The sequence below is a fragment of the Phyllostomus hastatus genome, unplaced genomic scaffold, assembly GCF_019186645.2.
Source record: "Phyllostomus hastatus isolate PE091 unplaced genomic scaffold, TTU_PhHast_1.1 phas_scaffold_129, whole genome shotgun sequence".
NCBI classification, from domain to species: Eukaryota; Metazoa; Chordata; class Mammalia; order Chiroptera; family Phyllostomidae; genus Phyllostomus; species Phyllostomus hastatus.
Window position 1 is genome coordinate 11,567,877 of NW_025334009.1, and position 14,707 is coordinate 11,582,583.

The window sequence follows — 14,707 nt, forward strand, 5'->3', positions numbered from 1 at the left end:
GTGCCTGATGAATACCTGTCAAATGAACACGCATGAACCAGTAGCCGCTCGCTTCTTTTTTTAGAGTTCTAGAATAGTTCTGCTTGTTTTTACGCACATGAAAATGGAACCTCAACGATTCCTTCAAGTGTTTCTGAATGGAGCCTGACTACTTCACGAGCTGGCGTTTGATAGAAGAACACACCCTCTAGTTACGCGGGAGACGTGGGAGTCCCAGGACCGCCAGAATCGGTTTCCCTGGAGACTGCAGTGCCTTCAACAATGAGGGAGGTGGCAGGAGATAGTTTGGGGAAAGCAAAACTAAGTACCATGAAGCCAGAAATCAACCCCTGGCTTTTACCAAAAGATCCGTGATCCTGAACCAGTCTGTTTTTCTCACCGGGCTGGCTGCTCACGAAAAAGTGTAACCCTCTCTTCCTAACCAAGCCCCAAGTTCATGCATTGTAGGTCTACGTCCAATTTTGACATTTTTAAATCCTTTAAAAAACATCTGTATTAAAAAGTACAAGGTTTAATTGTTGAGCTTACTCAATCCACCTGGAAGGCAAGACAGAGAGCCCATGACACAGTCAGCCCAGAAGGGTCGGAATGCTGTCACCTATGGTGCAGCCAAGAAACGGACCAGCACGTGGAGGTGTGCTTCTGCATGGCGGGGCGTGGGGGGGGGGGTGTGCGTGCACACATGTGCGCCAGCACAGCGCTTCTCAACATTAACTGCACGCACGGGTCTCGCAGGGATCTCGCTGAAATGTGGATTCAGGTTCAGAGGCGCCGAGGGAGGCCTGGGAGTCTGCATCTCTAACAAGCTCCCAGGGGCCAGCACTGTAAGTGGGTGGGGGGACATTCGTGACACTAAGAATGTCTAAGAAAGCCAGTGAGCCTGATCCTCATCATTATTCCTTCCCCTGAAACTTTACTCTCCATTACTCAATCAGCCCTTCAAGAAAAAAAGAAAAGCACCTATTAACCGGCTCAACTGCTCCACATGTGCTTCCTGCAGGGGATCACACGCACGCTGAACTCTAATCCGCCCTGACCCCAGCTTGTTCTGGGGCTGGACCTGGTCCCTGGAGCGGGACGAGCAGGTCGACCTGCCCCAATCAGAGAAACGGCAGGACAAACGGCAAGGCATCTGCCTCTTTTCAACTGTCTGAAACCGACAGAGCGAGGGGGCCCCCTCCTTGGAATCCGAGGCCATTGTAAAAGTCAGCATCCCTGTCCTGCCAGCTGTCCTGGGTCTCCGATCCCACGACAGAGGGCGTAAGGCGCGCACATCTGGCTGATGCTGCAAGATCGGGAAGGGGGAGCCTCCGCAACCCCACTGCTCTGTTTTTCTAACTGCTCCGAGTGTTCCACAGGACCGGCTCCGGGCACTGCATCTCCACAAGCCCCCCAGGCCTGTGCCTCCCACGACCCAGTGAGGTTTCAGTCTGGCCCTCGTACACTGGGGGACAGGGCACCCGGCCTGTGGGCCTGCTGCCGGCGAGACCAGCCGCGACGCACAGCACGTGGGAACCCAGAAGCACCCCAGGGCTGCCCTCAACTCCACGAGCCCCCTCCGGCCAAGATGGCCCCCCTGAGCCCCGACACCGTGGCTCATTACCGATCTCTCCGGGGACATGCCTGCCGCGGAAGCTGAAGCAGGCAGTGACGTTCAGGCAGTTCACAGGCTGCTGGCCGTCGTGACACTGAGGCGCTGTGATGTTGATGGAGACTGGGAGGAAGATGGACACGTCCACCGTGATGACCGGTCTCGCCCTACAGGTCGGGAGAGGAAGGCGACTTAGTCGTGTGGAGAAGCAGCTCCCAGAGCCCAACGGGAACCCAGCCGACGGGACAAACCCCAAGCCTCCAGCCCCGCGCTGAACTGAAGTGTGAAACACAGCCCAAGAGAACAGGGCCAGGATGCTCTGCACACACTTTTTTTTTCTGCTCCTTCAGCTTATTTCCTAATAAGTTCATGGTTAGCTTCCCAATAATACAGGCGGGTTAGCTGTTAATAAAACCCATCTGATCGAAGCCATAAATGAGCCCCCAGATGTTAAGTGATTATTCGGAATTTCACCAACTATGTGCCGACTTCCATTTCGTTAAAAAGACATGAAAATACTTCAGAGGAGCTGGACAGCAGAACTATGACCCAAGAAACAGCAGCCGCCCCCCACCCCCGGGCCCCCCACAGCCTTTGCTCCACCTGAAGCACAAACGTCGGAATTCCGGTCCCATCCAGTGGGTCCACCCCCACCCCCCGCGCCCCCCCAGGCCCCCCACCACCTTCTGTTACCCTCATCAATTCATTAAGTATTTTTCTCAAAGCACTTGACTAATGGCGTCCCAGCTGGAAACAGCAAAGTACTTCAGAGCTGATGGAATCAAACGGCCTGGCCTCAGGACCAAGGGAAACCCAAAGGACATCCACACTCCGCACGCTGCTGTGGATGGCCCCCGCCAGGGCTTGATGGATGAGCGTCGTTGGTTGCTGTGATTCCCCAGAGGGGCCGGACAGAAGCCCCGAGTGAGTCGCACCGTTCTGCTCTCATGGCAAACATCTGCTCGGGGACCATTCACCTAAGCCGGGGCTTAATCTTCCCCCAACCAGGCCTCACAAAGAGATCTTTTTACCTCTGGCCCTCATGCACTGGGGTGACATAACAGGATTAAGGGGCATTCACAGCTTGAGAACAATGACCTTACTTGTGTACAATGACCCCTCAAAGGGTGTCCTGGGTGACAAGACAGATGGGGACAATGGCCAACACCAACTCCAATGGATGAAAGCATTCAGGAAAACCTCGGAGAAGAAAGGAAGTGAGGGGACAAGGGGCACAGATGGGGCTGGTTAGGGTTCACTGAAGCCTCCACTGCCATGAGACAAGGGTCAAGAGAGAAACAGTGTGACCAGCACCAGGGGATTGTGGGAACCCCGGGGCAGATCCAGCTGTAGGACCAATGGAAGGCAGGCAACAGCAGAGCCTAAAAGAAATCTAGTATCTTGGTCTTCTGATTTTCTCCTGGGTTCATCCTTGGAAGGTGGTATAAACAAACAGTGACTCCTGGTCACTGTGATTGTGCGGACACCAGTGGACACTCTCTAAGCTGCACTGGCCCTTCCATAACCAGCTCAGGTGTCCCCCCTACAGGAAGCCTTCCATGGCGACCCTGGCAGTGGGATGTCCACCCCTGCTGGGGTCTCTGTGTCCCCTTACTAATTAGTGTCACTGTCTACAGGGTCTGTCCAGAAGGTATCCAGCCATGGAATATGAAAAAGAGAGGTGTATTGAAGAAGATACAAGAAACATTGCACACAGGACAATGATGCTTCAGTCTCCTTCAAGGGCGGCACCTTGGGACCTCACACAGTTCTCCCAGTCTTCACCAACTGCCCCGCTGTATTTTCCTGAATCTCGTCAGCGGCCTGAAACCTCTTCCCTTTCAAGGTGATTCAGGGCTGGGGAAAAGCCAGAAGTCACAAGGCACCAAATCTGGACTGTAGGGGGGCTGAGTCACCTGGGTGATTTGATGTTTTGCCAAAAATACTCTGCATGAGATGCGATGCATGAGTGGGCACATTGTCGTGATGAAGCTGCCAATCACCAGTTGCCCATAGCTGCGGCCTTCTGGGTCATCAGAATAGTTTCCATGGAGGAATGTTCAAGCTTAATGCACAATCTGATGCAGATTCGTTGCTCTACTCACTCAGTCATTGTGAATGTGATGTCCACACAGCACACATGCTCACTCAACATCATCTACCGCCCCCACTGACTAGCACAGTGAAGTCGTCATTGTTCATACATGCGGATTCCAGTCCACTCTCCTTCACTGTCAGGTTACACTGATATCACACAAACTGTACTCATTACATTAACAATGGCTGGACTTTTCCCGGACAGACCTCATATTTCCAAACCTGCCCCACTAGTCTGCAGACCCCCAGTGACTGGGATCCTGGCAAATTCGTCCTCATGTTCTCAGAACAGTAACTTTTCAAAAGCCCCTGTTAAACAGGTGCCAACTTCACCACAAGCCAATGGATTAAAAACCACAGGGAAGCCCCGGCCAGTGTGGCTCAGCTGGTTGGAGCATCACCCCATAAACCAAAGGGTCACAGGATCGATTCCCAGTCAGGGCACTTGCCTCGGCTGCAGGGGTTTGCTCCCAGTCAGAGTGCCATCAATATTTCTCTCCCACATCAATATTTCGCTCCCCCTCTCTCCCTCCTCCCCTACACCTTCCTCTAAAATCAATGGGCATGTCCTTGGGTGGGGATAAAAATTAACTAACTAATTAATTAAAAAATAAAAACCAAAGGAAAGCCCAAAGTTTCACCAAACAGACAAAGAGGTACCAGGGAGAGCGGGTCACCCCCTGGGAGAGCCCCGCCCTGCCCAGTGCAGGTCCTGCATCCTGGTCATTGTACCGAAGACAAGCCTGGCCCCTGCCATCATCCCAGGGGCCACCTGGGACGCCTGGTCGCTCCTCTCGGGGCAGAGGTCTGCAGAAGGCGAGGCGCACAGGAAGCAGCAGAGAGAGGCCCAGACACAGCGATGAGGGCTGTGCAAACAGAACCCCCTGACACGACCCACCAGGACCTTCCCAGGCACATCTCCCTCCAACATCAGTTCCCTCAAACGTTTTTGTTCCAACTCCAAGTATTGTTTTCGGACCAGGAAAAGCCCAGAAATCTTTCACAGGCCTCTCGGACCACTTCCTCTGCCTTTCAATGGCATCGCACCAGGCGCCTATCACCCCAGCGCAGGACCTGCCCCCTGGGCTAATCTGCGGGAACAAACTTCCTGAGGGCAGAGCCGGCCCGACCCACCCTCCTGGCAGGCGGGAGGCCAGCTTTCACGGTGCCACCTGCAAAGGTGCCAGCCTCCGAGATGGAAGCAGAGGGGCGCCTCAGGACAGCCACGTACACGTTTCCAAGTTTGCATGCATTCTGAAGAAGCGGGTGGCTGGTGCACTTCTTTCTGATGGCAGACAGGGCAAATCCAGGTGAGCGAGGAAACCAGCCAGGCTGCACTCTGACTCGGTGCTGCTCCCCTCACCCTGGGCTTTTTCAGGGTCGGCGCCGCTCACGGGGCAGTGATGCATGGGCAGATAGAGAGCCTGAAGCCCCAGGGCAGATGCTCGCCTACCGAACCTGCCCTGAAGCCACCTGCTCCACTGTCAGTAAGGTTTCCCCGGAGCTCAGGTTTAACCCGCACCCCTGCGGACTCTTCACATGAGGATATTTAAGAACAAGGAGTTGCCCTGACTGCTGTGGCTCAGGGGGTTGGGCATCATCCAGCAAACCGAAAGGTCACCGGTTCGATTCCTGGTCAGAGCATATACCCGGGTTGTGGGCTAGGTCCCCAGTTGGGGACATGCGAGAGGCAACCCATCAGTGTTTTACACATTGATGTTTCTCTCCCTTTCTGTCTCCCTCCATTCCCCTCTCTAAAAATAAGTTAATAGAATCTTTAAAAAAAAGATAGAAAAAGAATGAGGAGCCTGATGTGTTTTTTTTAAATCCTCACCAAAGGACATGCTTATTGATTTTACAGAGAGGGGAAGGGAGTGGAGGAGAGAGGAAGAGAAACATCGATGCCAGAGACAAACAAACATCGATCAGTTGCCTCTCATACATGCCCCGACCGGAGAGCAAACCCACAACCTAGGCATGTGCCCTGACCAGGGATCGAACCCGTGTCCTTTTGGTGTACAGGACAATGCCCCAACCAATGGAGCCACCTGACCAGGGCGAGCAAGGTGTGTTTCAAGTGCATGTATAGTTGTGGTGGTCCCTGGCCCTCCTCCCTTTTCCAGTCTGCCTAGCTTCCTGTCAGCTAGGGCATGATGAGGATGCAATTTCAGATTTGAGGGCTGCTACGTAGAAGGCAGGGGACCAAGAAACAGAATTTGAGGGAGGCAAGTTGAACCTAGTTCACATCAGAATGACTTGCCTTCTTTGGGCACTTAAGTCAGGCTCTGTTCTCCGCATTTTACATGGACTAATTCACTGAGTTCTCCTGAGCCCCCCATGAGGTCGGCACCATGGCCTTGTTTAACAGGAGGGACTCCTGAAACACATTACGACACTCACATCATCTAAGGGCAGAGTCAGGCTTGCAGCCCAGGCCACCGGCCCCAGGGTTTACTCTCTTAACCTGCAGCATGTTCTGCCTCCTCAACAACTGAACGTCGGGAGTTCCCCGGGGGGTTAACCGGCCCCCTCAGCGGCCACTGAGCCCCGCCCCATGGGGCCCTATCGGCTCGAAGAGACCAGTGGCCCTGCCACCGAGACTGGGAGAAAGGCACTGCTGCAAGAGAAGCACCCAGGGTGTGGAGCTACATGGCCTCTGGGATCCCTGCCAGCTCTGAGGTCCTACTAGCCTATTTTAGAAAGCCCTGCCATCAGATTATTAACAAAACCTAAGAGTTGGCTCCCACTCCAAAGTGTAATTCTGCCTCCTCTGACTCATACGGACAGAAATAGTTGGAGATGGTTCCTGGGTGGGATGGCAGCCCACTGGCCTTTGTAGGAGATCCAGGCTGCTGGGCTCCAGTGAGCCCTGGGCCCAAGCACCCTCAGCTCCACTGTCATCAGGGAGAGACGGGCCGCCCCAGGGGCAGAAGGCTCTCAGTCTCTGGGGAGCGGGGACTGACGAGGTGGGGAGGGGAGGATGCAGGGTGTGGGGGGAAGATATGGGGCAGGACAGGGCTCCCCAGGCCCCTTGAGTGCCATGGCACCCACAGAAAATGACAGTATGTGTACAGCACATTAATTAAAGGGGTTGTTCATGGCAGAAAGCAAGAACCCCTAGGGCCCAGGACACCCAAACTCTGCTCAGAAGCTCCAAGGATGCTATCATCTCACACCCGTAAGCCACTGGAGGCCCACCAGCTGGAAACTCTGGGATAGAGAATAATACAAAAGGTAGCATTGGCCTTGGCCAGGTAGTATATAGTTGGTTAGAGCAGCATCCCTATACGTCAAGGTTGTGGGTTCAATTCCTGGTCAGGGCACATACAAAAATCAACCAATGAATGATAAATAAGTGGAACAACAAATCAATGTTTCTCTCTCTCTCTCTCTCTCTCTCTCTCTCAAATTAATACATAAAAAGAGCAAGAAGGGCCCTGGCTGGCGTAGTTCAGTGGATTGAGCTCGGGCTGTGAACCAAAGTGTCACAGGTTCGATTCCCAGTCAGCACACATGCCTGGGTTGCAGGCCAGGTCCCCAGAAGGGGTCCATGAGAGCCAACCACACACAGATTTTTCTTTCCTTCTTTCTCCCTCCCTTCCTCTCTAAAAATAAATAAAATCTTCTAAAAAATAATTTTAAGAAGACAGGTAGCATTCCCACTTATTAAGCACCTCAGCCTGCAAGGGATGGGACAGAGGGAACTGCTGACCAACAGTAAATGATTCCCCTCTTTCCCCCCCACCAAATCCCACCCCTCCCCCATAAAGAAAGTAATCCAAGAGGCAAGAGAGACGCATCTCACCTTAGAAGAACCACACTGTCGGACATGAAGGCTCCAATAGTCACATCTGAAAACCAGAAGTGTACAGATTCAGAAACGGGCTGAAGCCCATCTCCCCTCCCCAAAGGTACTCCAAAGCCACGGTCAGGGGCCCGACAGCCACCCTCTGGGCTGCACCATGATGCTGTGAGAGTCCGAGCCACACGGTCCCACGTGGCAGCCAATCACATCACCAGGTGTGGCCACTGCGCCCCTGCAGTGTGGCTGCTCTGAACTGAAATGTGCTGTGCGTGTAAAAAATACAGACCGATCTCAAAGACCCAGCACAACGGAACATGAGCTATTATCTCCTTCATGTTTATATTGATTTTAGGTTAAAATGACAATATATTTGGATATACTGGGCTAAATAAAACACTGTTAAAATGAATTTCACCTGCCTTTTTTTTTTCTATGCAGTTACTAGAATGTTTTCAATGACATACGGGGCTCACATTGTACTTCTTTTGGACACCAGTGAACGAGAGAGAGGGATGCTCTCGGACAAAGTCCCGAGTTCTGTGGAACTTGCGCATCACAGTCTCCCCTGCGCCCCTCGCTCTCTGGGACCTCAGAGTCGCCCAGCGTCCTTGTCTGTACGGGTGGGAGGGAAGGGGGGATGGGGACAAGAATCCCGTGTCCTCTTCAAAAGCCAGTAACATTTCATAATATTTAAATCAGAAAATATTTATTCGGTATGTATTAAACTATTATTAAATGTGTTAAATATGCATTAAATATCATACAGCAAATCAGATATTTCATTCAGAAGGTACTTGGTAAACTACAAACCGAAACACAAGTGTTAGCTGGCAATGTTTATTCTAAATAACTGGAATTTCGAAGTATTCACTCACCCAATAGCTCTCTGCCTTTCTTCCTGTGTAACATAAGCCCCTTAGCCCTGGGGTGCCCATTACTACTTGGCAGAACCCAGCACCTAAATCCAAGAGAGTCTGAATTTCTACGTTTATATGACACCCTCCTTAGGGGAAAACAAAGAGCAAATCCGTGAACAGTAGGTATTGTAACGCTGCTACAATTCCTGCACTCGGACACGCTTGCTCATTTTGTTACTTTCCAACAGTCTTTGTGAATTAACTGAATGTTTGAAAATAAAAGCACCTGATAAAGTTGTCATTTCTTTTATGAAAAAATGTGAAATAAATTCAGATTCATCAGGAAGTATTACCGTACCTGCTCACCCTGCATTTACAGAGAAGCAGCCCGGGTCCTCGTGCACCCCAGTGTGGTCTCTGGCCCGTCCCTGAAGTTCTCTGAGGCTCAATATCCTTGGCTATAAAGTGGGAGGGGGGCTGGGAGGGTGGGGAACACCCCCATTCCACCCACCTACGGGGGTTACTATGCCCAGTGCACGTGGAAGCATGTTTTTTTTTTTTTGCATATATTCTAGTGCTAAACCAACGTTAGGTATTATTTAGGAATGGCCACAAATTGCCAGGGACAAGGAAAACTGCTTTCTCCAACTAAAAAAGACCCGTGAGGGTCTATAGGGACAAAACGTCCACACTGACCCTTTTTTATTCCCATTCCTCCCAGCTCTGTAAAGTTAAAGGGATGCTCAAAACTCCTCTGTGTACAAGAAACTACAGCATTTGGTGCCCTCCTACAGCACTTCGTTAGTTTTCCCAAATCTTCCCAAGGCATCTTAAGTGGGAAGAAATGTTTTCTCACCATAGATAGCAAGATGACCCACAGCTGCAAGAACATTTTTTCTGAACTCTGCGGATGATTGTGGCGTTTTACAATTCTTATCTTTATGTCCTTTCCTCTTTCCACTCCATCCCCTTCAAAAGCACCTGAACCGCTTGATATCGAGGTTTGACATCGTACATTTCTATTCAGCCAGCCTCACCCAACACCGGGTATCAACCCTGAAGATCAGCCAGCCAGCCAGCCTTGCACCGTGAAGGGCTGCTTTGTCCGCCAGTGGCTTCCTTTTTGCTCACAATGTTTCAATAAGTTTTGTGCAGGGCAGGGAGGCTACTTGGCTCCTTCTTCCCTCTCTAGCATAAGAAGCACCTCTGACTGTGGTTAAATAGTATCAAGAGAACATAAGGTTTCGCTCTTTATCATTTTAAATGTGGACAGCGCTTCTTTCCTTCATTAGAAAGACTTGCCGACACAGACATCGCTGTCAAATCCACCCACCTGGTGCTTCCACCCTTCAGAGCAGATCATTTAAAAAAACCCAAAAAGAAACTTCCGCATTTTTACCTTAAGACCAAACACCAGGCAAAATTCTCCGTGCTACTGTCTGAATTTTCCTAACCCTGAACAGACTGGCAACGACTCTGCCTCCTGCGTTTTCCTTCCTGTACCTCGTCTGCCTCCGAAGAGAAGCAGCTTACCCGGATAGCCGTTCCCATCCATGTCGACGCCCCCTGATACGGACTGCCCGAACATCCGCAGCACCGGGCTGATCTTCCGCCCCGACAGTTTCTGAAACAGACAGTGGGGAAACCGAGTCACCAGAAAGGAACACAGTCGTCAGTAAGAACCCGTGACTGCCTGAGCCCAGCTTCCGTAGGACAATGGGTCTTGACTTTGTTGAAAGGGGAAAAAAAATGTAGTCCTCCTTGGATTGGGGGGAGCAGGGGTGGGGGGATCTTGAGCAGGCAGCTGAAGACCACACACTCCTTTCTTATCACTTGCCTCAGCCACACGCCATCGTTTAAAACTTTTCTCAGTTCAGCACTGACGAGAAGCCTCCCTGGACTGGGGTGCTCACGTTCGGACATGTTGAATAAAGTCTGAAGTGGATAGAGTTTATCTTCCATTTCTAATGAAAGCTTGGTTTTGTTTTGGCACAGGTATAGCCGGCTGAAATTCTAAGAACATGCTTTCCCTTACATCACCCTCCCCAAATACGTACTAAACACGTATCTCTCCACTCCTAAGGGGCACACGTGAGAGCCTTTCCCTAGGTCACAGGTGGCAAACACCAGGCCCGTGGGCCGAACACGGCCCTCCACCTTGTTTCTACCCGCCTGCAGCACCGAGCTCCTTGCCCCTAGTTAAGGAGCAGTTACATTTATACAGTCCTAAAGTTACATTTGGCCCTTGGAAGGCGACCGCGAGGCTGATGTGGCCCCCGGTGAAAATGAGTTTGACAGCCCTGCCCTGGGCGGGGAGGCAGTCAGCATTCCCGGATGGACAAGACGGCCCCGGGTAAGAGCCTCCCACTGTCGGTCCAGCCAGAAGATCTACAGGCCCCTGAGCGTCGTGGACAGGATGCAACAGTTTGACCTTGTAAATCTAGACCTCCACGGTCCTGAGCCTTCCACGCACTGTAGGAAACCCCCCAAAATGAGCTGAAGCCACCGCCCTGCAAAGGGCAGCTCTCAACCAGCCACTCGGAGTTCGCAGCCCGGCCGTCACGGGCACACAAGCATCTGTGCTCTTATTCATCATCACGTTCAACAGATGTGAACGCATGCCACGTGGGTTCCAGACCGTCTATCTCCTTTACCAGCAACAGCCTTCCTCGTGCATCGGCGTTTGGGCGGCTCAGCTCCTCACAAACACGCCGAGCTCCCTGCACCGGCAAGTCCTGTCTTTGGGGACTGGACCTGTTCCTCCCTCCCTTTTGCCCACACGGGCTCCTCAAGGAGGAAGCTCGGCCGGTGACACCCTCGCCGTGGATGATAAGAGAAATGCTTTGTTTGCAGGCCATACAGCGAAATCCTTGACAGCACCGAGTGTACAGACCGCCGGGGGCTGTCTTTGGGCTGCCTTTCCCTCTCCTTTCCCTCGCTAAATCATCCTCCAGGGAAGTCACGAGGCTGGGGAGGGGAAGTTTCCACAGGGATCTACAGACGGAGATGCCAGGGACACTCAGAGCCCCCAGCAGCCGGTGACTACAAATCACCCTCCGCTCTGGCGTCTTCGGTGAAGCCATCCAACAGGAAATGTGCGAGCCCCGACAAACACAGCGGAACCCTGTAGGAAACACTAGGAAATGCTGCTTGCTAACAGGCAGAGCCCACGTCCCACATGGCTCTGTCTAAATAAGCGTGCGTGCGTGCCTGCGTATTTCGTAAAAGCCACATCTTGAAGCAGACCCTCTCGGCTCTGAGGTCCAACCATGCTGGTGGCGGCTTGCCCTGGGTTTGCATTTCTAAGGCCTGCTGTGGCTGGGGCGGAGGGGAAGAGCGGAGGGGTGGTCCATCTGGGGGTGGCAAGGCAGGCTTAAGTGATCCCACAGACATCTGCAGGCCATTATGCCATAAAGCCTGGCAGATAAGTCTGCTCGGTACTAATAACTCTAAATGAAAACCAGGAGCCTTGGAAAACCTCCGCTCGACCAGGTTTATTGGCGGTGTCCTCACGGCGAGGGAGAGATCACAGGGGCCGCCGGGACGCGCCCAGAGGGCTCTCCCATCGAGGGAGGCACGCGGGGGCTCCTAAAATCAACACTTCTCCCGGTGAGCTGGAGAAAGAGGAACGAGTTAAAGAGCAACGTGGAAGAACTTGACTCCGATCTCACAATTTATCCAGTAGAAATAATACCAACCCCGGGCCAAAGAAAAGCAATCCCCTTGCCCGGAGTTGTTTCTGGTTTCCGCCTGGAGTTCACCCACACAATGCCCGCTCTGTGCCGACCTGGGCCCTGAACGATTGGTCATGAAAGGATTTTTCCCCCCTTTTAAATCTCTGACCTTATCACATCCATATTAGCAGCTTGGAAAAGCACAATCATCGTTATTTTGTTTTAGGAGCCCCCAAACTACTTCTCTTTGTCCAAGCTAACGAGCCAGCCTGCTGACAAGGGCCGGGCGGGTCCCGCTGCTAAGCCCGGCTTCCTACTGAAGACACCACGCTAACCACAGGATTTATACTCCGGCTGCCGGCAGGATTCCACCCAGCAACAAAACAAAAAACACTGCAGGGCTGAGGGAGGGAGAGAGGGCGGGAGGCGGGGGCCCTCACAGGTTGCCTCCCTGTGTGATTAGCTTCCTGTCCGAGAACAAGCTTCCAGGAGGATGCGTGGAGAGCGACCCCATCGGGCGCCCCAGGACCGGCTGGGCAGGAGAAAGATCACAGCCCCGCCCCACCCCACCCCCCCAGCCCCGCGATATGCCCTGAGCCTGAGGGCTCTCAAACTGGGAAAGACACACAAGGATCTTAGATCAACACTTTCCGCGGGGAACTCAAGAGGAATGGGTTCAAAGGTAATGCAGAAGAACTGCCACTTGTCGCACAGACCAGAGCAGCAGCCCTAGTGACATGGATGCGACCCCCAACTGTGACTGAAGCCCTCTTCCTCCTGCGGCCACATCAGCCGAGCCACCCAAGAGCTTACTCCCACCACTGACTGTTCATTTCCCATGAAAAGGGGCGGGTCCGTGGAGACAGAGGCCCCTGGGAGTATGTACGTGTCCCCGCAGAGAAGTTTCCAGATTCCAAGTTTTCCGGCGGGGCTTCCCCGCGTGTTCTCCTCCCCAACGTGCAGCTGAGGACGGTGGTTACGAACAACGGTTTGGGAGTCAGGCTGGCAGTTGGATGGCCCCAGTGCGACGTACTGGCCGGTGACCTTGAGCAAGTTAAATCTGCTTGGGCCACAGCCACCTCATGAATAAACGGTGGGTAATGGAAGCACCCATCTCACACGGCCTTATGAGGATTAAAGGTCAGAAGAGGGCAGAGCAGGCTCTTAAGAAGCACTCCCTCCAATCAGCAGGTGCCCCCTAGAGTCACTCGGCTAAGCAGGACGCCCGGCACCGAGGGGACCCGAACCTCTGCTGGCAATGACCCTCAACCCCTAATTAGCCAGCTTCTATCTGCAGCAGCAGATCCACTATGAACACATCAACTGAACTTTATGGACTGCCTCTGAAAATCAATTTATAACGTCTTTTTTTTTCCTTACCTTGAAACATGAACAGGTATTGGTGCTTGACTGCTATTTCATTTTATAGAACATTCAGAAAATGTTCCATTTAGAAAACACTTTACAAGAACAAGACACAGTTAAACATGGTGTCTCCTCAGCAATAATCCAGACGGGAGGCACGCACGACTAGGAAGTAGGCGGCACATACTAAGTGCCTCATAAATCAATACCTGCTGCAGAGAAACGTCTCCACGTGTGCTCTGTCCCTGTCTGTCACTGACCCGCTGGGGGAAAGACGTAGGCCTGTGCCACTCGACACACAGACACCCACGAATGTCCTGACGGTGCTTCTGCTGAGAGTGTGACTTCCTTTTTTCCCAGGGGCTGGGCTCGGCACCATCAGCAAGTTTGAACACCAAGCTGATGTGACAAAAAACTGAACTCACCACTTCCACGTCCCAAGTCTGGGGCACAGGGCCAGAGCTTAATCAACTTCTCGTTTCAGTGCCAAACGCGACAATGGCCCTGTGGCGGCTTTCAGGCCCCTCCCCCGAGGGCCACGGTCTTTCTAGATTACATTTTACAATGAATTCCTTTAGCTGAGCACAGATGGTTGATCAGGGATTCACCAAAAAAGAAAAAAAAAATAGCCTCTTCTTACATAAACAGCTCTCACTCTCGGTAAGAATTTGGATCCTATCTTTTGCAGGCAGAACACACCTCTGAACGGGAACAGACTCTGGAGCCCCTAAGTGCTTTCGTATTTAATAAGCGCTATCTGGTATCTGTGTGCTTTACAAGAGGGTGGTAAGGCGAAAGGCAGAGCAATGTTGAGCACCTGCTGTACCCCAGCGGGTGGCACAGAGAAAGTCGAATGAATGTGTGAACAAAGAGTGACCACGTCACTCTCACGCCAGTTACCATGGAGTACTGAGGCACGATCCCGCCGGCGTCGCCGTGATAGATGTACACCGCCCCCGAGAAGTCATCCTCCTTGGGTGCACCGATGGCCACATCTGAGGAGAGAAAAACAACTGTGGTTTGAACAGCCACACAGAACAATGTCATAGCACACTGCCTAATTCCTGCCATCACATCTGAGTCCCTCCTCGCCAGAATGGTCCTGGTTGCAGGTTGTTCAAGCATCATATTAGGCATTAATCTATCAGCAGAAAAAAATGTAGGAAGAGCCCTAGCTGCTGTGGCTCAGTGGATTGAGTGTCAGACTGTGAACCAAAGAGTCACCAGTTCGATTCCCAGTCAGGGCACATGCCTGGGTTGCAGCCCAGGTCCCCAGTAGGGGGCGTGTGAGAGGCAACCACACACTGGTGTTTCTCTT

At 52.4% G+C, this 14,707-nt stretch overlaps 1 protein-coding gene across 1 annotated transcript in view; it reads right to left on the reverse strand.

The window, feature by feature from the left end:
- ITGA9 (integrin subunit alpha 9) overlaps positions 1–14,707 on the reverse strand; it is a 309,179-nt gene that overhangs the window by 223,513 nt on the left and 70,959 nt on the right. The window contains exons 11-14 of the mRNA XM_045856800.1: positions 14,290–14,384; positions 9,884–9,974; positions 7,494–7,539; positions 1,604–1,758 (exon numbers count right to left, since the gene is read on the reverse strand). Of these exons, the coding sequence (XP_045712756.1) occupies positions 1,604–1,758; positions 7,494–7,539; positions 9,884–9,974; positions 14,290–14,384 (387 nt within the window). The remainder of the gene's footprint in view (positions 1–1,603; positions 1,759–7,493; positions 7,540–9,883; positions 9,975–14,289; positions 14,385–14,707) is intronic.